Source organism: Anastrepha obliqua, chromosome 4, assembly GCF_027943255.1.
Source record: "Anastrepha obliqua isolate idAnaObli1 chromosome 4, idAnaObli1_1.0, whole genome shotgun sequence".
Classification (NCBI taxonomy): Eukaryota; Metazoa; Arthropoda; class Insecta; order Diptera; family Tephritidae; genus Anastrepha; species Anastrepha obliqua.
The window spans coordinates 78,147,827-78,172,368 of NC_072895.1; the positions used below are offsets into that span (position 1 = coordinate 78,147,827).

The following is a 24,542-nucleotide window of genomic DNA, read 5'->3' on the forward strand; positions in this document are numbered from 1 at the left end:
AGAGTACTAGGAATTGTTTAGAGAATCCTAAAAACAAGGTCAGTTTTGCATCCCGGTCAATAAGTTGGAACGATATTGTGCATTTTTATAGCAAAGATTCCCAGAATCCGGTTCGTTGTGCTCCAAAACTTTCTGAAGCACATATTTTTCCAAATAGTTTCCAAAAAATGAGCGTAAAGCTAGCCTCCCAGGTTATGAGTGATACGGTCGCTTCTGGGATGCTAGCCACATATGCCCCAGGGAAATCGCTTTGTCCCTCGTCAACAAATTTAAACACCGCGGAATATGTATTGTTTGTAAATAAACTGTTCGACACATTTAATAGTTCGAGTTTAGATGCTATTTTGCCAACAAAAAAAGTCTTTTCATCAGCACCAGAGCAAATTAAATTTTTAGAAGAGGCTGTCGCAGTTTTGAGAAGTATTAGGATAGAAGATGAGAATGGCTCTGACATGACCTCTTCTTTTAATTACATTAAGGGTTGGATTTTGAACATAAATAGCTTGAAACGTTTGTGGCGATTTTTGTAAAACGAATGTTTTAGGAATTTGCAGACCAGACGTTTTTTCCAGGATAATTTAGAACACTACTTCGGTCAAATTAGAAGAGGAGGTGGTAGAAGGTAGAAGTGTTAGGATTACCCCATATAATATATGTTCTGCAATTTGTTCAAAAAATCCTGGGGATTACGATACACCAATATCGTAATCAACGGTAATTGCGAGCCCGCCTAGCAAACTAAAAATTTTTGTGTTGAGAGATCTCATCAGATAATAAAAAACGTGTGCAATGATCATCTAGTTCGAGATCTCTCCTGGCAAGAATTTAGATGCTGCCACGGCCAGAACACACTTTTAATATCCTTCGAGGAGAAGACAGAAAGAATTCGAAGTTGATTTCCTTAAGGAAAACGCTTATGCGTATTTTTGCGGCTATTTTTATTTGAAAATATTTAAGACACACGCATGTACCCAACCCTTACCATTTTTAAGAGATGAAGACATTACGTCTGAATTTTATTTCACTCAACAGAGACAGGTTGAGAGTTGTAACTTATTACAGCCGCCCCAGGGATTTTTAGGTTACGTAGAGTTAGAAGTAATTGTTCAGGGAGAATTTGATTTAACCTGTCATAGGATAGGCTTAGGTCAAATTTTATTTGACAAAATGAAAAATGTTAGACCTTCTTTATGTTGTAATAATTGCGACAGAGATTTAGTTGTAGCTTTTTTGTTAGAATCCGAATTTTATTCCTTTTACAATTTTATAATAGAAAGCTTAGCTCTCCCAACTTCAAAACGAAGATTCTGTGTGTTTCGCACATGTAAAAGACTTTTAAACAGTTGGAAAAATCGTATAAAGCGTATAAAATCTAATTTCACTTTTCATATAAGCTAAATTAAAACGAAATAAATTAAATTAAAGTCCTTGTTTTTAGAATATTTACAAAACCTCTTATTCACTTTCGGCTTCTACTTTTAATTATTATACATATGCACCTGTGCTTAGAGAATTCTATTGAAGACTGGGTGTTGGCTTTTTGTAAATATGTATATATTATATGTATGTAAATATTTTTTTGCTTTGCTTCAAAATCATAGATTATTGATTGAATTGTGATCTCTTTAATTTGTGATATTTTACAAACTATTTTTGTTAATCGATATTTATATTTTGCTTTAATTTGTTATTTTTGGTTTTTTACAAATTTGTTTTTATTACCCAGTTTTTGTGTTACATTCAGTTTGCAATTACGATTTTCGTCTTCATTATTTTTGTATTTCAATAATTTATAATTTCATTTAAATCCCAATTTTTGGTTATTGATGTATTTAACACTGATTGTGCTTATTTTTATTGTATGTATTTGTATATGGGTGATATAGGCCTACAAGGGAACCGAGCACCCAAAAATAACTTCGGTAACGCGCCGTTTGCATACCTCAGTGATGGTGTGGAAACTGCAAAATTCCCAATTTTGGTTCAAAAATACCCAATTCATGCTTCTACCAGTGTGGCTATATTGGAAAATGTTATAAAAATGCCTATTTTCAGCGCTCTCACGAGAAAAAGAGTTTCACATCTAGTCATCTACGGTTGAGATTGCGCCTTGCACTAAAGCAGAACTTACTTTGTTTTTCTTTGTTTATATCTGTGTTATAAGAAAATACACCGAAATGTGCAAACACGCACCAGATAAATTCTGTTTTATTTGTGGTTTATATATCTTCAAAGAAAGTGCTCAAAAAAAAGCTGACCACGCATATATTGGCAGCTTACGAGCAATATTTTGGTTTACGAGCAAAAAATATGGAGAATTTACCAAAGGCTCGCGGTCATACTTATCTTTTGGTAAGCCATTTGAGTGGGGGAATCCTCCACCTTCTTCGAGGAGGAAAATATAGCAAAGCTATGTATCCCGACGTATCATCAGTGACAAAAACCGCACCACAATCTACCCAATATCCAAAACGTGGACCACCAACACCAAAAGCAGAGTCCCTCAGTTCTCAAAGAATAACAGCTTCGATTTCGAATGTCAGCAGTTCCCCAAGCACAACGAGTCAGAAGGCAGAGCCAATTAATCAGAGAGCATTAAACGATTTCTGTCGTGATCTCAACTTATCGAAAGAAAAATCAGAACTCTTAGCTTCACGTCTACGGGAACGCGGTTATTTGGAATCAGGTACTAACGTAACGTATTACCGAAACCGCAATAAAAATTTCGAACAGTATTTCTCAAAAACAGAAAATTTTTGCTACTGCAAAAATGTTAATACGTTTTTTGCGGCACTTGGAGTAACTCATGATCCAAACGAGTGGCATCTTTTCATTGATGGTAGCAAGTATAGTGTTAAGGCTGTCTTACTGCACAAAGGCAACAAGAAACCATCGATCCCCGTTGCTCATTCTACGAATGTCAAAGAAACTTATGAGACAATGAAAGAGCTACTTCAATTAATTGACTACAGTTCGTATAACTGGAAAATATGCTGTGACTTGAAAGTTGTCGCTCTACTGACTGGTCTGCAGGGTGGCTATACCAAATACAGTTGTTTTTTGTGTCTTTGGGATAGCAGAGCGGATTGCAAACATTTCACTCAACAAGTTTGGCCGAAGCGTGTGGAGCATGTCGTGGGAAAAAACAACGTTACCAAAAAAGCACTCGTTGAGAAAAAAAAAGTTATTTTCCGCCCTTTGCATATAAAGCTTGGGCTAATGAAGAATTTTCTGAAAGCTTTGGCAAAAAAAACCGGAAAAAACAGCCCTTAAATACTTGAAAACAAAGTTCCCAAGTTTGTCAACAGAGAAAATCAAAGCAGGTATATTCGTCGATCCACAGAAAAATAAATTGTTTACGGATACAGAATTTCAACAATGCCTTGACAGTTCCGAAGCTAAAGCTTGGAAAGCTTTCCAAAAAGTTGTTCATGGATTCTTGGGAAACAACAGGACCAACAACGACCGTCAATTGATTCATACTATGATGAAATACTTTAAAACTATTGGTTAGTATTGTAAAACGTACATACTCCAAAATATCTATATATATAAAAATGAATTGCTGTTCGTTAGTCTCGCTAAAACTCGAGAACGGCTGAACGGATTTATCTTATCTTGGTCTTCAATTATTCGTGGAGGTCTAGGGAAGGTTTAAAAGGTGAGAAAAATTCGAATAATTGCCGGGAAAATCCTCAAAACAGCATTTTTCTATTTCCCATACAAACGTTTTCTAAATAAAATGGAGAGTCAATTTGTAATTTATTACCGCTGCATAAAGTTCAAATTCGCGTGCGCGTTGGAGGATCTAATATCGCGTTCTGAAACTCAACAAAAGTGAAAGTGAATCGCGAACGCGACAAAATTGCATAGTCTCAAAATACATAGTACATAAATAGTGGTCGGCTTCGAGAAACTCAATTTTAGCTAACTTCAGTTGTTAATCTGTCCGATTATTTTTTTAATAAGACTATATAGAAATCGAAAGATAAATCTTAAGTTTTGTCACAAATTAAATTATAAATCTTAAGTTAAAATTCTGAACGCAATCATAATATTTGACATTAGATTTGACAACCAACTAATATATCAATCCATCCTGTCGCATTTCAGAGCACGGAAAAAAGTATTATTACGATATTATATCTATCTTTGTGGCTACGTGCGCGAGAACTTTATTTACTTTGGTGATCCTTTGTGATAGTGACATTCCAAGTAATGTGCTCTTTTTTGTGATAGTGACACTTTACTGCTAAATGAGCGGGAAATTTTCTCACTTTGATTAATTACAATTTACGATGCCGAGGAGAAGACGACCTGACTTAGGTCGTCGTAGTCAATCAAATGTGCGAAGAGCTACCTCACGTGCTAACCGCACTGATGACCAGAGACAGACAGATCAAGAAAATAGTCGTATTGCTTTAGTGAGTGACAATATAGGAGATAGGCTTAGAATGCAACGAGTTCGTGCACATCAAACACAACAACAGCAAGCTAGACATAATGAAATTGAGCGAATCCGCAGACGCAGTGCTCCTGTGATTCTTGAACGAGCTGCATTCCACTATGATCCGGCAATTGATTATTGTGCCGACAAATCGGTAACAATTGGGGAAATGAAAACAATTTGTAAATATTGTAAGGCGTTAAAATACACTGGTGAATCTACTGGATTATGTTGTGCTGAAGGCAAAGTAAAATTGCCACAATTGGTCCCACCACCAGATCCTTTACGCTCTTTAGTTTCTGGGATTGGAAATGATTCTAAGCATTTCTTGGCCAACATTCAGAAATATAACAACTGTTTCCAGATGACATCATTTGGTGCTACACATATTATACAAGACAATTTCATGCCCACTTTCAAGGTATTATATAAGAATATTTTGTTTATATTATTCAAGTTTGTACTAAAATATATATATCGGAAATAATTAATGGACAAATTTTTAAAAATTACAGATCCAAGGACAAATTTATCACTTACTGGGAACTCTATTACCACTACCTGACGCAGATCATCAATTTTTACAAATTTATTTTATGGGCAATTCAGATGCGGAAATTAATAATCGTTGTGCTCACAATCCAACAGTGAAGAGAACCAAAAGAACAAAAGATTAGGTCTTTTATTTATCGATGAGGCAGTACGAAGTCTGCCGGGTCAGCTAGTATTTATCATATAAATTGATTGAAAAATTATTGGAAATTTTAATTACAATTAACTTTGTTTTTGTTAACAGGTGCTCGCAGGTCGCTAAAAATGCACCTACTTCACAGTCATTTGGATTTTTTTCCTCCGAATTTGGGGCTGAATGTGATGAACAAGGCGAGCGATTTCATCAAGATATTGCTACGATTGAAAAGCGTTATGAGGGCTTTTGGGATCAAGGAATGATGAGCGAATACTGCTGGATGCAACTTCGTGAAGATTCCGTGCAACATAAAAGAAGAAGTGCGAGAGTAAAAGCGTATTTTCGACCTCAAACATAACCAAGTCAAAAGCTGAAAAATCACACGTGTTGACTTTATGGGTCATAACTTCTACAATTTTTCGTCGATTCAGACAAACTTAGGCTTCAAATGTAGGTGAGAAAATTGTCTTTCAGAAAACCTATCTTATGTCGATATAAAAAAATTTTTTGTTTCAGAAAAAAGTTAATAAACTTTGATAATTTAGTAAAAAAACGTTAAAAATGCTTTTTTTTAACTTTCAACAGCTGTTTTGCGAAAACTACGACTTCCATTTACACGAATTATATATTGCCATGTAGGTTATATGTGTGCCTTTCGAAATTTATGCACTTCAAAGAAATGGCGCGCACTGTTTTCGAGATTGCAGGTAATAACTGCACTATTGCCCAAAAAACCGGTTTTTTGGGAATATCTCGGAAACCGTTCTTTAAAAAAAAAAATAAAATTCATTTTTGGTTTCAGCGACCTCAAATTAGTTTAAAATACGCCTTTTGGTCGAGGACCATTTTTGGTGTAAACTAGGGGTGTGCGAATATTCGAAATTTCGAACTATTCGAAGCGAATCGAACCGAATTATTCGATCCGAGATTCGACTCAAATATTCGAATGGTTCGAACTATTCGGAATAGTTCGAAATTAAATAATTCAGATAATTCGAATATTTAACTGAGTACATGCTTTTTTTTATTTTTTTAAACGATTTTTCTGAAGATTTCAGGTCTAATAAAAGCAAAATTAACATGGCTTAAAGTTCATTGTTTAATCTTCGGTTAGGATATCATTATTTTTATAGAATTAGTAGTTTTAAATAACTTGATATAGGTTTTTAAATGATATAGATTCTTCTAATCGTACGTATCGATCGACACATGAAATGATTTCTATCTTAGATGAATGGTTAATCACTAATCTCTTGGATGATCCTATTCATTGGTGGAAAAAAGAATCAGTTAAATATCCTCTCTTATCAATGCTGGCTCGACGTTATTTGCCAATTCCATCTACGTCTGTTGAGAGTGAGAGGCTGTTTTCTACTGCTGGAGACATTGTGACTGAAAAGCGCAATTCATTATCACCTGATAATGTTGTTCGGTTGTTATTTTTAAATAAAAATATAACTCGTTATGTTTGATTGAATATTATATCGAAATTTTAAATAAAATAACGCTATTCTATTTAGACACGCGAGCAAACGTATTCTTAGAAAGAAATTTTTAATTAGAAAAGTTTATTAGCTTATAATTATTTATATTGTTCAAAATGTTATTGATAAATGTTATATTCAACGATAATTAAATGATAGAAAATTTATTTTATTTTTATTATGTAGAATTACTATAATAGAATAACCTGTTTAGGATTTTATTTCTTCGGATAATTCAAATCGCTCGAATTATTCGAATATTTCGAACTATTCGATATTCGACTCCTAGGATTCGATTCGATTCGAAAAGAAAGCAGAATTTAAAAATTCGGAAACACCAGATATTATAGACAAGCAGCTTAAATTATAGACCTATTCAATCTTACAAAAAAAGGGCGACGATGCTATGTATTTAGTGTATAATTTTTTGCCGCTTACAATAATGTATACGTTATCGGATTTGTTTTGTGCTCTGTAGGGTTAAGATAAAATTGGATGTTGTTCAATAAAGGCCAAATAATTATTTCTGCTTATTTACACTTTTTGTCAAAAACTACTAGCTACTACTCTTCAAACTAAACCGTTTTCATTAATTATAGATACAAGTATCGACATCACCTGTACAAAGTGTTTAATTATAGTTATTAGAAATAATTTTTTCGACATGCTTGAGTTGTTCAACTCATCCACAAATTCAATTAAAGATTCTCATTAAAACATACTTACTTGGTTAGTATCCGGCAATGCTGCAATTATGAAGGGTGGAATGCGAAAAGTGTAACAGCAGTTAACATCGATATATCCAAACTTAAATTAAATCCAACTTCGGGAGTCAGTCTCCCCTTTTTAGACAAACCACCTCAGTATAGTTGCGGCATGCAATTAGGACAAAATTCGTATCAGAGGCCAACTGATTGAAACAATAGGAACAGTGATAATGCTTTTAGACGCACAGATACACAGGTTAATGTTCAGCAGCTGGCAGCCATGAATGGTAGAGAAAAAGCCCCGATACCTGGCAGGGGATAACCAAGATGATCACAATGTGAAGACACCAATTACGATGACCACAATAAACATCAACTACGATGAACAGTTTGAAGGCAACGAAGGGTTACTGCCTGCACATAATGATGACATTAATTTTTAAGGCAAGGTCAGTAGGTCACTTGGGGAAGAGGTTTAAAGTTTTTTATTGGCACATCAGGAAAATCAGTGTCCTGAAAGGAATTAAACAGTTAAGAAAACCCTTTACCGTCAAATCGAACCATAGTAATGAGAGAGTCGAGGAATGTTGTACGGTAAGTACAATAGGAACTTAAAGTTATTCCTTCTTTCTCTCTTGGAAACTTTTTATGGTATTATACACTTCGACCTTCTTCAAACCAGTAAACGACTATATTGATTCGAAAAAGGGGAATCTTAAGGTCAGGAGAAATTTGTTCACCACCATTGCTCAGACAAATTGATCCAACTGGACATGCCATCTATAATTAAATCAGACCGCTGCGCCAATTTTTGAACGACATGCTAAAATATTTGCCAACCAAGACGCAACTTTACCATATAATACAAATATTGTTCCAACAATAAGAACTATCAGATGTAGGTGGCGTGCGTTGCACATTAGCTGAGCTTTTGGACAGCTGGTGAGCTTTTGTAATTTTTCTTTTCGGCGCAGCAAAAGCGGGAGCACCAGTAGATAGCAACAGCAGAAGCCCCAAAAATAAAACAGCAGCCGCCTTGGGCTACCTGCTGGTAAGTTTCAGTGAGACACTTCAAGCCGAAAAGTAAGGTACATATGTATATGGGGTTCAGTGTTTTGTTCTCACTGTATGAGTCTTCCTTAGGATTGACTATGACTACTAAGGACGGCACAGGTCTTAGATAAGACAAATAGAGTGATTATTTAGTTAAAACAGAACACTACGGATCTAGTCATGAACTGTCGATAACGGGTTCTTTTCAACAGTGGCTCCCTTGAAGAGTATAAATAGGGCCACTTCACATATGAAAATGAGTAGAAACGAGGATTTTATATGATTATAACCATGCACACGGCCGATTTTGCAACTGTGTCTAGATATAGAGGAATCCAGATTGTTGCTAAGCCCTTATATGTTATCGACTATACTAAGTCAATGGGCATAGTAGACAAAATCGATATGGTCACAAGCACTGTCAATACAACACGAAAATCAATGAAATGGTACCGCAAATTTGTTTTCCATATGATACATATTTGTCTGTCAAATTCATATTGCCTCTATAAGTATAATCGAAGAGAAGAAATTTCCATTGTAAAATTTCACTTGGAGTTGATAAAACAAATTGATACAAAATATCGGCGTAATAATGTAATTCGACATGAAGGCAGACCGGTCGACAACCCCAGGACCCTAGGTCGTTCCCAAGATAGTCGGTTCTACGTTACCGGAACTACCCGAATGTATATCCGGCCAAGGACTGTCACTCCAGCGGCATTCCCCGTGCATGTATGGGGAATGTTTATGCTGTTAATAGGTTAATAGATCGGCATTTTCCATCTTTTTATAAAGAAAAAAAAATCTAAAACACAGTTGAGTCGTCTGCAGTAAGAATGACAAAAGATCCGACTTACGATACAAGTGTAAAGAGTGTGATGTTAGTTTATGCGTAGATCCGTGCTTCAGAATTTATCATACGAACTTATACTACTAATCACTTTATATTAATATGAATATAATATGTATGTATATATTAACTTAAAAAACTTAAAATTTAAATCTCACTTGCAACTTTTAAGTTGTAAATATTTTCATGCCAAAAATGTAAATAATACTCATTGTATAGTAAAAAAAGATTGTTTTATTTAGCTAAATTGTTACTTAAGACCCATCAAACGTATATAGAGCAACAACGCATATTGTGCGTATTCGCGGCGCGCTCGCCGTATAGAAAAAGTAATTCGACGGATTGGGCATCCGTGGCGAAAGGGTTAAGGGCGTATTCCAGTGCAGAATTTTGAAAAAAAAAATCGAAATTTTTTTTGCATATCTTCAAAGTTTAGATTAGGATTTTTTTAAATTCCTATTATTTCATGAGCTATAGCCTTTTTGGTGGCATGGCATCTGTTCCAATTCGACCGCTTCAACTCATCAAAACACACTTGTCTGAAAACTTTGAAGGTGTTTTTCTCAAAACTACATTTTTGAAAACGTTTGACATGATATCTCAAGTTCTACTGAACCTATTCACTTGAAATTTGGTGTGAGTTTTCTCGATACATATCTCTATAATACAAACAAAACAATTTTTTTTTATTATTTTTAAAAAAATTCAGAAATGGCCCAAAAAATATTATTTTGTCGGACAATCGTAATTTAGCGAAAACACATTTTTTTCCTCTTCACTCTTTCTTAGTTAGTACGATAGTGACAATCATCTAAATTAATAATCTTTTTAAATTTTTTGTTTCAGATCATTAGAAAGCTTGCAATGATGACAAGTTTAGCGCGCTATTTTCTTGGCCCTCCACTTCAACAGCTTATAAAATTTTCAGTTTTTAATTTTTTGACTTTTTTGATGTATTGTTAAAAGATTAATTAAGTCTGGTAAATGGATAGTAAAAATATGTTTCGTTTTTTTATTTATAGCACCCGCAAAAACAGCTCAAACTCATGCCTCTCCACTAGAATACCCCCTTAACGTGGATAAGGAAATTCGGAAAGTAAACAGTGTACTCACTCCTAACGGACATCTCTCCCATGAACGGACAGTTTCCCCAGTATGAAAAAAATCCTTAAGGATTTTTAAAATTGTTCCCTCTTCATAACAGGATGCGGAAATACACCACAACCATCTTTTTCACCACACTCAAATGGTGAAATTTAACAGCAGTTCAATATTAAGAACATTTATTTTGGAAATGAGTAGAATTTCTTTCTGCGTTAAACCATTGAACCCAAAATGTGTAATAAGGAGGCACAATATTATTATAAATACAGTATTTTTGAGTAGAACTTCTTTCTACGTTAAAACCATTGAACCCAAAACTAAAACGTCATATGCATGTGTGTAATAGAGAGGCACAATACAAAATACTTAATTTTTCTTCATATTTTTATTTTCATTTTCAGACACCCAGCAACACTATACTGTTCATTTCCAATGAATTCTTATTCGCATTTAAAATTGGAAAGTGATTATATGGGTAAATGCATTTGTATTTAGTTTTCATAGAAATATTTCGAATACAAGTATAAAATTAAGTAAAAATACGCGCGTGAGTGCATATTTAGTGAATTTTAGTGAAGTGTAAAAAAATATATACTGTAATGTGCCAAATTATAGTGAAGTTCCCGAGGGCACTTTGAAGGCAAATAATCACGAAACTATTATTTCCGGAATAATGCTTAGCAGTCGCGAACGATTTGCTAAGTCTGCTCGTTTCTATCGAAGCAACGAAATTAAGCTAAACAGAAAATGAGAAGCTGCAGCAAAAATATAAATATTTGAGTAGTCTTGCAGTACTTGCGGAAGAAACTTCAAGTACTGATGCTACAAATTTCGCAAAAATGACCGTCCGTGGCCAAAAAATCGGTATAGTGAGGAGGATAGGGATAAATATTTATTTTTTATGGTTAAGGAATTGTGTTCCATGGAATTACGTATTTTCGTATTATAAATCCAGTCAGGGTATACATACAGACACATTAGTGTCCATTATAAGTAGTATAATAATATATATTATTATTAAATACTTAATTTTTTTCATATTTTTATTTTCATTTGCAGACACTCGGCAACACTATACTGTTCAATTCCAATGAATTCTTATTCGCGTTTAAAATTGGAAAGTGATTATATGGATAAATGCATTTGCATTTAATTTTCATAGAAATATTTCAAATACAAGTATAAAATTGAGTAAAAATACGCGCGTGAGTGCATATTTAGTGAAGTGTAAAAAAAAATATATACTGTAATGTGCCAAACTATAGTGAAGTTCCCGAGGGCACTTTGTAGGCAAATAATTACGAAACTATTATTTCCGGAATAAAGCTTAAGGAAGGGTGCAATTTCTACCCTCAACTTATGTAAGTTTTCCAATGATATGAAATGTGCAAACATAAGAATGATGTGGGTTTTCATATTGTGCTGTATTGCATTAAAGTAAGCCTTCTAATTGGCATGTCCAATGTATGCACACATGATATAGTATTAGGGAGGGTAGAAAAAGCGTGCGAAAAAAATGTTTAAATATATCAAAATACTACAAGTAACTAGATTTAAAGTCTTAGATGGGGCTGTTCCTTCTTTAAGATTAGAGCCAGTTAGAATAAGTCGCTCATCTAGTGCTGGCCCTGATTGGGTTTGCCCGCCCGTTACTAAAATGTATGTAAATCCTTACAGTAGGTGTAGGAGACGATCTTGCATTAGAAGAATTTCAAAAATATTCAATGCTAGAGGAAAAAGGCAAATTCCCCAAAACAAAAAAAATTGTGAGGACTTCGAAATCCTTAGCAGTCGCGAACAATTTGCTAAGGCTGTTCGTTTCTATCGAAGCAACGAAATTAAGCTAAACAGAAAATGAGAAGCTGCAGCAAAAATATAAATATTTGTGTAGTCTTGCAGTACTTGCGGAAGAAACTTCAAGTACTAATGCTACAACTTTCGCAAAAATGACCGTCCGTGGCCAAAAAAAATCGGTATAGTGAGGAGGAAAAGGAATTGGCTCAAAACATTAATTATATGTCCTTCAAAGTACATATATACGCTTATGCGTGACGATCTAGGTTGTGCTTTGCCCCACAAGTCATCTTATTCGCCTCGGCGCCTCCGAGGTTCGATGCCAATGTCTTAAATTATTTAGAAAAAAATGTTTCTACTATGTCTGACACCGAACGCATTAGCGTTCTATTATTCGATGAACGCTAAAGATGTTCGACGCAAAAATAAAATTGGCAATAAATTTTTATTTTTTATGGTTAAGGAATTGTGTTCCATGGAATTACGTCTTTTCGTATTATATCTCCAGTGAGGGTATACATACAGACACATTAGTGTCGATTATAAGTAATATAATAAAAAATATCACACAACTTAAGAAATGGGGTTAAATTTAAAAGGTATAGTTTGCACTAAGGGCCCTCCAACACTAGCATCTTACCTTTAATACTTTAGGAATTTTCTACCAGCATTGCAGCGAAAATAGTTCCAAGAAAAACACAAGCCTCGGGCGAGCACCGCAATGAGCGCAGGCCCGATCAGGAAGACAATCAGATGACCTAAAATCAACCAGCCCTAAGTGTTTTGCATGGTCAGTCTGCAAGCAACCACAAAAACTGGCCAACCTCGGCAGCGCCTAGCATGGACAACAGAGATGAACGCCATAGTTATGCAATTCTATTATCAAGCAACAAAAATGGAAACAAATAAAGTAGGATATAAAGACGAAATGCGCAAATTATTTCTTCAAAAATAATAAATGAAATATTCAAGCAAAAATGTGACGCTTATTTAAGGAGGCTTGCCAGCCCTACCTACTCCGGCCCTATAAGCCCCAAATACCGTATATGGTGCTGGTGTGCAAATTGATGGATATCCCCAAGACATCCACGGATTACTCAACTAAAACATTAAATTACAATATTTTTTACATTCTAGAGATGCTACAGCAACTAAGTGTGAAAATTTAATGAAAGTATAAATCATGTAATTTCATCTTACTCAATCCTATAAAATCATATACACTTTATCTGCCACACACAAGTCTGAATAATCCACTCCGTTAAGATAGCCAGAATCCGTCGAGAACCTTTTATCTTGCAGATTATATAGGAACCTTGAATTTAATATGAAATGTGAACTTTAAATTTCACATAACTTAACACAGAAGACAAGATGTAGGCTCTTATTCTTCTATATGCCTTGTTCAATTTCAGAAATGTCATGTGTAGGATTTAAACTATTTCCATTTACATGCAATCATTTATAAGCTTTAATCCATTTACATAAAAATACATGTATTATAATTTTTATTTGATTCAATATTATAATATCTATAACAAAGCTCATACAGCTAACGTGGATAGATTAGGAATTTTGTATCGCTATAAATATGTATTCACTGCTTTTAGAACTTGAAGTTAGTATTCTTCGGTTATTTCAATTGTTTATACATTTTTCTTTTCTGTTTATATATTAAGGCTAATAAGTTCACGTCATAAATAAAATCTATACTAAATCTATATACTTCGTGCCAATTTTGACGTCAGGTATTTTGAATCGGACAGGTTCAGTAAATGTTAAGAATTTGAAAAAGTCTCAATGAAATGCACTCGGAAGTGAATTTCAAAACCTGCCCGAATATTCATGTTTTCGCTCTAAAAAAGGACGGCTAGTGAAAATGAATACGAAAACATTTTGTGATGCTTTTTGTTTTTGTATTCGATGATTATGTACTTTACTTGGCCAAGATCTATAGTAGATGCATATACTTATGCTAACGCAACAACTGCCTTGTAACATCGTAAAGTAATCATCGAATTTTAAAAACAAGAAGATGTGATGCAATTTGGAATGATGAATCAATGACTTAATGAGTATTTCGGAAATTTGGAAATTCTAAACCTTCTATGAAGTACTTTCTAGTAACACAGCAGCTGCAAGCTCCAGGCTCCAACCGGTTTTCTGCAACGCTTGTTCACACTGTGGACGATTGGCAAGGCCGAGTCTGGAAAAATTAAATTAATACATATCATATATACAGTCACTGGCAAATATAAGTCAATAAACTCATTGCATTGGCTTTTCTTTACATAATTTTATATATAATGATTATTTTTAAATGTTATGAGACAGAAGATGAAACGATTCAAGATTTTGGAATGCTTAAAAATAAGATAGTACGAGTACTTATACTCATTCTCTCCACGCTTGCAGTAGAAGATATCTATCCATAGTTCGCGGAACGTTTTATGAAGGAAAGTGGTCACGTGAAAAATTGAATGCACAAACAAAGCTGCTTCTAGAGCAGAACTCGCCAGAAGATACGAGCTGAAAGATCTAGAAATTACGATAGTTATTAAGCACCTGTATATAAGTCGAGGTGCATGCACATGGGGTATTCAGTTGGAAATTGAACTTGTAAGCGAATAAACGAAAAGAAATAGAGTGATTCAGTCTTAAGGTGAACATGTACATTCAGAAGTGAAGTCGTGGAAATAAAGAAAAGCAAGGGTGTTGCCATTAATCTATGTTTTTTATTCGACAATCCAGTGATCGAACTCAAGGTGTTATTGTAAGAGGTTTATTTGAATTTTAACGTAATAAAATTCGCAACAATATTATTCTAGGGCAATCGGGTCGATGTGACCGAACCTACAGGATATACTGTGAGTGTTTTGTGGGACCTCCCCACCCATATTACGTAATTTTTCTCCATTAGTTCGTAGTTCACAAAATAAAGCTGTCCTTTAATTGTTAATTTAATCTTAAGATTCTCGTTGAATAAAGCACAAGCTCGAGCTACGACTTGATTTTTTGTTCACAGAACTGGAAGATTCTAACACAAAACACAACCGTATTAAGAAATAAACTAAATTGGATAAAAACATAATGTTTGAGAAAAATTTAAAAAAAAAATTGAATCAAGAAGACAATAGTCTTAAAAAATAAAATAGAATTAAAAGCATCATCATCAAAAGGTGACCACACAAAAAATGTTTAGGCTTCCTTGCAAAGGTTTTCTGACGATGAAAGTGAAATCTAAGTAGCAGACACACATAGACAGCCTTTATAATAAACAATAATATCATTACAATCTTCAAAACGGATACTACACTTTTTGGATATTTAGAGCCTTTTGGTGTAAACCTAACTAAAGTTCAAAAAGTTGAGTTTCTGAGTCTACCAGACTGTGAAAAGAAAATTAAAAAAATACTTGGATAAGAGATTTCCTAATAATAGGACAACTCTGAAAGGTCTGAAATCACATTTGTCAGAGTTCAGAATCTCAAAACAAAAGACCAACTTGAACTCTAGAAAGAAAGTAGCAAAATTTCGTGAGACAAAGGGCATACAGTGTCAGTGTGATATTCAACCGTGTATTTGTCCTTCTACATCAGCTAGTACTTATAGTTCTCAGACTTCGGTAACTGATTCAGATAGCTTGAGCTGCTCATCAACAATTTTAAAAGAAAAGACAGAAAATACAAGCACAATGGCACAAGGAGGACAAGGTTTTAACATGAATGAGGAGATTACTGCTGCTATGACTACAAGACCATCCACTTTTGATGTTAACGCACCAGAGACGGAGAACCCAGAGCAGGATGACTTTATATCCATGATGATCTCATATCTATCACAGGAAGACATCATGCATGGTATTATTAATGCAGTGTCCTATCAAGGTTTTGATCCGATATTCATTAGGAAACTAATGTCAAAACTTCAACCTGACATGGAAGTGAGGAAGAAACAGATTTCTTTCCTAATTGTGTTAATGCTTTCTCGTGGTTCATCCATAATTTCCAAAACAGGCAAAGTGAAGCAAGAAGCACAAAGATATATTTCTGAGTTGGTAAAACTATACCGAATAACAAAAAATTTCATAGCATCACAATCCAATCGCGAAACCATAACATTATCACGCATATTGAACAGTTTCCCAGAAGTTGGATTTTCTGTATAAAAGAAATTCCCTAATATAAACCGACCAGTAACAGTTAAGCACATGGTCTCATTAGGATACGCTGATTTTGAATGATGGCTAAAATTTATTAGGTAACCACGAATACGTGATAAAATGTGTTAAGCCCGCACAGATATTTTAAAAAAAGTGAGGATATGTTTGATGAATTTGATGCGAAAAATTTCCAGTCAAAAAACCCTTTCAAGGAGTCACACCAAGAAAAATGTAAACATGAAATAGACATTTAGTTTTTACGGTCATTCAAGCTGCCGGGAAATCTATTTTCACCGGTAAAATAAATCAAGATGTGTTAGAAAACTTTTTCTATTGCATTCGAACTGGTCAGGGTATGAATACCCATCTAACAGCACGATAACGCGTTTAATCTCCATGCAAATTTTACGCCAGAGATTTGAGAGGAAATATAGTGAAGATGATGACGATATAAATTTAGATTGGAATGTAGGTCCCGAAGATCGTTATCTTGAGATAGAAGTCGGTGACCAGCAATATGAGGATCTCGTCTTAAAAGAGATAAATGTGGAAGAAGAGAATTTTAGCGAAGAAAGTGATTAAGCTGAGGCACAAGTGCAGCGTTATTACACATATATACAGTATTCCCCGCTTATATGCACCCCGGTTATAAGCATTTCCCGGTTATGAGCACTAGGAAAATTGTAAGAAAAATTCTCCTATTTCAATGTACACAAAAAATCACGATATAAACACCCCGCTTATAAGCATTTCCCGCTTAAAAGCACCTAATTCTTTCTCAACTTTTGTAATTTTCCCGTTTATAAGCACTGAATAAAAAAAAAAATATTGTAAACCCTCTACTACACGTTTTGAATTTATTTGGCTTTTAACTCTATTTAAAAGCACTGTGTCAATCCTTTTACCAATCATACTTTTATCGATTTTATTCATAAATTTAACTAGCGCACACATCCCTAGTTTCTTGTTGAAGTATGTACAATGTAAACAATGAGCACGCGAACAAGTTTAACGTATGGGCAAAAAAAGGCAATTCTTTCAGAACTGCAAAACACAAATAAAAATGAACTTTGTGTAAAATATAAATGTTCACGATCAACTATTAACCGAATAATTCGCGAAAAAGACAGTTTGGCCGTAAAATGTAACTCGGGAAATATACGTAGGAAGCGGAATAGGTGCAGCAATTCGTCCGAGATAGATAGAGCGGTAACAATTTGGTTCAACCAAATGCGTGCGTCTGGCGTTGTCATATCTGGGAGCATGGTGAAAGAAAAGCCAACGCAATTGTCTATTAAAATGAATAAGAATTTCAATGCCACCACCGGATGGTTATGGCGCTGGCAAAAACGGAACGGAATTTCATTCAAACACCTTCACGGAGAAAGTGCATCAGCAAATGTTGAGGGTGCAAATGATTTTTTTAAAATGCTTCCCGATTTAATACAAAATTACAGGAATGAGAACATATTCAACGCCGACGAAAGTGGTTTATTGTTCAAGGCACTGCCCAACTCAACTCTAAGCATGCATAACGATCGACCGAAAGGATACAAATCAAGCAAAGAACGGTTGACGGTTTGCTTCCTATGCAATGCATCTGGGGACTACAAAAAAGCTTTCGTTATCGGTAAACCCAAAAATCCACGATGTTTTAAAAATGTAACTTTACCAGTTCATTACTTTTCGCAAAGTAAGGCTTGGATGACTGAAGACATATGGACATCGATACTGACATCTTTTGACAATGAAATGACACTGCAGAAAAGAAAGGTTATTTTATTCGTCGACAATGCCGCGCCCCCAAAAGTTAGTGCCTTTACAAAATGTAGATCTCCAGTACCTTTCAGCTAACACGACATCAATTTTACAACCGCTCGATCAAGCCATTATCCACCCATTCAAAGCTTATTATCGTCAAATTATTGTAAGGAAGCAGATACTTTCTGTGGAGAGTGGAAGAAGCATTGAAGAGTTTAAGAAATCGATTAACTTGTTGACAGCAATTCAAATGATACATCGTGCTTTGTGGTTGGTAAAGCCCGAGACCATATCTAACACTTTTAAAAAGGTATGGCCATCCTTATTTTTTTATACAATATTTATTTTTTATTTATTTATACATAGTGCAAATTTTTCACCGAAAATTCCGAGATCGTGGAAGGCGACGACGAACTGGATCAGGAAAACATAATAATATTTAGTGAGCTACAACAAGAAGAGTTCAGAAATTTCGGGGGAATCTACCGACAAGCATATAATCGCAGAGGCCATAAAAGGAGAAAATTCAATAATGGAAGACCCGTCCGATGATGAACCTCCTAATAGTGTTGCAGATAGCATTCCAAGCCATAAGGAAGTCATTGATTCCATTAACACTATTCGTAGAGCACTTATGCCTACAAATAAATTTATGCTCGAGATCGATAATATTGAACAGTATTATTTCGAACTCTCTAAATTAAACATTCAGTCGAAAATTACAGACTTTTTTAAAAATGATATGTAAATGAATTTGTGCATTCATCATATGCAGTGCATACCTATATGCACATATGGATGTATGTAAGTATGTAGAACCCAATAAGTGATACAAAATTCAGTAAAACTGTTAATGTATTGATTTCTGTGCACTTGCAATTATTTATTTTAAATAAATGAATTCTCAGTAGTTCTGTTGTTCTGTTAGAGGCACTAGTGATTGGGGATTTCAATATAAGCACAATCAGTGCTTATAAGAGGGATTTCTATAAAGGCACTCCCCGCTTATAAGCACGGAAACTGGTGAATTTTCCTCGGTGCTTATATCCGGGAAATACGGTACCTACCGAAAATTGCTGTGTAAGCTGAAAGGAAAGGAGAGTTAAAATTGCATTCAGAAGCCCTGATTAGGTCCAAAAACTTCACGGACGACAGGGATAAGAGGCTTGTTTGTGCTGAAGGCAAGGCTTTCGAAGTGTGTCGACTCCAAATGGTGTGGTACCGTCAGCTCTTCGCAAAAGGTTTATGTTGTCCGTTATTAAAGAGAAAACAGAAAAAATATTTCCCGACTGGTTTGAAGGATCTGGCGATGTAGGATTATTAGATTTCGTTATAACATTTAAAAATACGATGTGGTTCTTGCGAAATCAACAAAATACTATTATATTAAACTAAAAAAGTAGTGTCAAGAGTAGTCTAAAAACATATCGGAGGAAACACACTCCTACAAGACAATTTTGAGTATTTTTAGCAAAAATTCCAACCCATTTAAAAGTATTTTATTACTTTCTAAAACATGCGCATTATCAGAATGGCATATACAATATTTTGTACATGATTCAATTTCTGAAGGTTTGCTAAGTCAACAGCTTTCTCATTCTCTCTTGTGAAATCGGCTCCCAAACTGCTCTGAAAGCTCATGTAAAGAAAAAACGAGAAGAGTTTGACTTTGAAGAAGCCATACCATCTCATTGGTAGGCGTTCAAGATTTTCAATCCGCAACAAATTACTTATTTACTAGCAAACACTAAAACCGGTTTGGAATTACGGTAAACAATTTTGGGGATGCGCTAGCTAAAGTCTATCACCTTTATCCAACGTCTGCAAAACAAAATCCTGCGTCTACATTATTTTTAAATGTACCGACCATGACATTAAGTTTAAATGTATGACCATGTCCGCACACAATTCAACAACAGTTATCTTACAAGTACGAGTTGTCAATATGTCGAGCGATGAAGAGGAATTTATTTTATTGCATTATTTTCTCCATCGGAGGAGAAATAAAAGAAAAATGAAGCACTGGGTGCACGCGTACATTAGGAATAACTCAAACATCACATTATTCTTTGCCAAAAGGGAGTTACAAGAGGATGATTACAAATTTCAGACTCTTGCTTACACAAAGGATTACAAAGAAACGTATTCCTCGCGTACATTTTGTCGCATATGCTACGATGACGATACGACCCGCCAAGTACTATACAACAATAGACTTGATATCCGATTTTCACCAAATACGAAAGACTCAGACGTACCCAAATGGTCTTCTCGACGATAAACGGAAAATACAAATTCCTAAGTTTACCCTTTTGAATGAAAAATGTACCCGCTATTTTCCAAGGCGAATTCATTAAAGGTGATAGCAGTAAATCAGCTGACGTATTTTTTTTTTCGCCGTGTTCATCACAGAATGACGTAAAGTATTTTTATCATTCAAATTTGTAACTTAAGAATTGAAATTTTGTAATTCATTTAAATTCAAAAGATTTTGTAAAAGTAAGAAGCCTTATTCATTCCACCCAAAAGTACCATGGGTTCCCGGCCATTGCGACAGCGAGGGGAACTGTAAAGCAGATGAACTAGCGAGCATCAGCACCAAACTGAAGTAATGAATATACAGAGAATGACGTAGGCATGCCCTTACAGACATGTAACCTGCTAATCTTTGAGAAATTTGTAGCGAAAGAAAGATGGCGTAATGAATCCACTTACAGAATCGCCCGACAATTGTGGCGAACTCTCAATATTACACACGGAAACTCAGCGAGCCGAACTAAGCAACATCTTAGTACACTTATCCACTTCCGTTATAATGAGCCACTGTCTAATACGACTTGTACGACCTACGATAAAAAGGAAGATTTTGCAGCTTCTATGCAATTGTGCTGCTCTAGCCAGACGTAGATTCACCATTTTAGGGAGACAAGTTTTCAACGAGTTAGAGGATCTCACTGGGATCTCTCTGAAGTTTATAAATGATTCATATCGGTTATAGGATAAATAATGACAAGTTCTCCACGAGGCATCTCAATAGGATATAAGACTGCATGTGCCCAATGGTAGACAACCGCCACAAGCTAGCTAAGGTAGCCTAAGTCTAAAGTTAAAGTTTTTGCATACGTCGTATACATACTCCCCTCGGGAAACAGCATGGCGTATTTATGTAGAAATTTTTATTCACACAACAACAAATGATGGAGTAACGTTCTCATTCGCGTTCTTACTGTGACGAAACATTACAAACAACTGGAACAAATGATTATCAAGCTTTTATATTATATTTTGAATTCTTGGAAGAAGAGCTCTATTTAATTAGATTTATTATATGAAGCATTTCTGCCGTTGGAGGAGGGTTGCGATGATACAGAACTTTACCCAACCATGGGGCAAAAAAGAAGACGAATGAAGAATTAAATAAAAATTTTGTTGGAATTGGTAAGTCACACAAGAGGCTGTCCAGCATAGTCCTAAAAATAAAATGCATCCATTACTAATGAATTCCGAGAAGCAGCAATATCAACCTGATGATAATGTTAAATACATTGTGTTCCTAGAAATATTGCGAGATACTAACGGGTTGCGAAATCGAGTGTTTTCCAATATCTTTCTCATAGAATTAATCGAAGATATCTCGATTAAACGGATTAAAGATGTCGAGGAAATGGTCACGCTAAGCTTACTTTTGACTCGGCTAATAATGCCAAGTCATACGGGATATAAAGGAGAGCGCGTCAATAAAAATACAAACAAAACAGAGGATATACCAGAATTTAAAAAACGTGAGCCTATTATAATAAAACCAAAAACAAAACAAACAAGTGATAAAACAAAACAAGACTTGAATAATAAAATTAACCCTAAAGAGCTAAACTTCGCTGACATAAAAATACGTCAAAATGGGAATATGATAATAGTGTGAATAATGAGGAAAGAAATAAAATTAAAGCAATAATCGAAAAAAATATAAGTGACCAGTACGAGATTAAGATCCCCCGACCACTTAAGCCAAAATTGATGATAACAGGTATGTCTTTCGAAAAGAACAATGAAGATTTATTAGAATGTTTGAAGAAGCAAAACAAATGTATGGAGCAAGCTGAAATAAAGGTCTTGAAACAATACGCGGTCCAAAAAAATAACAAAAGTATTACAATGCTATACTGGAAGTGGCTGAAGAACATTTCTCGAGCGCCCTAAAAATTTAAAGTCAGTATTGGATGGGAAAAATGCAAGGTGTATGACGGAGTTGATGTGACGATGTGCCGTAAATGTAAAGGATACAACCACAAATCGCTAGAATGTAAAAACGAAGAAACATGCGGCAGATGCTTTGGAAAACATAAAACAAGCGAATGCAAAGAAGACCTCAAAAATAAATGTATTAATTGTATAAGAGCAAACGAAAAATTCAATTTGGGTCTAGACGACAGCCATGTATATACAAATAAACAATGCCCAGTGTATGTAAGACATTTAAGAGCAAAGAAAAGCAAAAAATAGGATATTAGCAGTCAGAAACTATTGAAATGAATAATCCTTCAGAAGGCAACGGGAAACCACTGAAGGTATACTCCCCCATGACAATTACATACAAACAACACACAAATAATAAATAATGAATTTAACAGATTGAAACTTGACTTTCTCGGTATAAGCGAAACATGGTGGCAATCAAACGGCTGCATAAAAAAAGGCGTACACTTTTATTACTCAGGAAATGCCTCTTCAAGACATAGAAGGGGAGTAGGCATTATGATCGCGAAAAAGAATTGTGGGAAAGTTAGCGAATTTATTCCATACTCTGACAGGATGACGATCCTAAAATTGAAAACAATTCAAGTTGATTTAAATATTATCCAAGTATATGCTCCCAATGCTGACTGTACTGATGACGAGATTGAAAGTTTTTATAATGGCCTTAAAAAAATTCTAATGATGACTAAGAAACAAAATATAAATATAATCATGGGCGACTTCAATGCAAAAGTAGGATAAGAGGAAACAACAAATGTGACTGGAAAATTCCGTCTAGGAGACAGAAATGAAAGAGGAAATAGACTAGTGCATTTTTGTCAAGAAGAAGAATTCACCATTCGTAACACGTATTATCAATTACCAGAGAGACGGCTGTACACATGGAAATCACCACAAGATGGAATGAGAAATATAAAACGTAATCAAATTGACTACATCTTGATTAACAAAAGATTTAAATCATCTATGATACGGGCTAAAACACTACCAGGCACAGACGTTCCTTCTGATCTTATAACTTATTGCTAGCAACGATACGAACTCGATTAACATCGCGGAAAACAAAGCAGAAAAAATCACAAATATGACGTCAAATGCATAGAAAACTTATATTGGAATCAGACTGCAGAAATTAGATTCGGAGACAACACCACAAGAGAGACAAAAATCTACAGAGGAGTGAGACAAGGTTGCATTTTATCGCCACTATTATTTAACGTGTACGCAGAAAAAATATTTGAAGAAGCAATAAATGACGCAGAAATAGGTATTAAAGTTAGTAGAATATATGTATATAAATAACATTCGCTACGCAGACGATACAACGTTAGTAGCAAACAATTTCCAGGATCTCCAAACTATTGTAAACAAAGTGGAAAAAACACAGGAAAGACTTCGGGCTAAATATAAATATTGATAAAACCAAATTTATTATTGTAAATAAAAACAGATCCCTAGCCATATTGGAATACGTCTAAACACCTTAGCAGACGCAGCAGCAAAACTTGCCCTTAAGTCGCCGTTACACACAATATGCAGTTTTAACAAGGTCGACCTAAAAAACGCAACTAACAAAGCAAATCGACAACAAATGTTTTAACGATGGCAAAACATAAACCATTATTATAAATGCATTAATCCTAGCTTCAACCCTCCAATCTTCCCAGCAACAACCACAAGGCGAAACACGATTATTTATACCCGTTTTCGGCTTGGACATACACGCCTGACCCACAGCAACCTCTTTCAAAACAACAACCCACAAAACCACGTTTGTCAATTCTGCAACGAAGAGACACTTTCTATCCAACACATCGTTACAAATTGTGAAGCATTACATTAAATAAGACAATCAATATCAAGCCACACAATAGAAGAACTTCTGTCCGAAGTTAACGCAGAAAACATTAAAAGTTTTATACACTTTATTTACAAAATTAATTTGTATTTTGAAATCTAAATTATACACGAATATTATTATATAAATACTTATGTTACATAAAGCTGATGGCCTAGTCGCTAATGCTTTTGTGATTGTAATTCATTACTTTTCCAATTTTTCAAATAAAAATAAAAAAAACAGCAGAGACTATTCCTATGCGAGACTAACCATAGGGGCAAAACAATAGAGAGAGTAAAAAGTTTCAGGTATTTGGGTGTATAGCTGAATGACCAATGGGATCATAATCAGGAGATAAGAGTAGAATAGAAATGGCTAGAGCGGCCTTCATG

At 34.8% G+C, this 24,542-nt stretch overlaps 1 protein-coding gene across 4 annotated transcripts in view; it reads right to left on the minus strand.

The window, feature by feature from the left end:
- Positions 1 to 13,584: 13,584 nt before the first annotated feature.
- LOC129243881 (activated Cdc42 kinase Ack) overlaps positions 13,585 to 24,542 on the minus strand; it is a 40,894-nt gene continuing 29,936 nt past the window's right edge. For all 4 annotated transcript variants that reach the window (XM_054881295.1, XM_054881292.1, XM_054881293.1 and 1 more), the window contains one exon: positions 13,585 to 14,336. In XM_054881295.1, the coding sequence (XP_054737270.1) occupies positions 14,237 to 14,336 (100 nt within the window). In that variant the 3' untranslated portion in view covers positions 13,585 to 14,236. The remainder of the gene's footprint in view (positions 14,337 to 24,542) is intronic.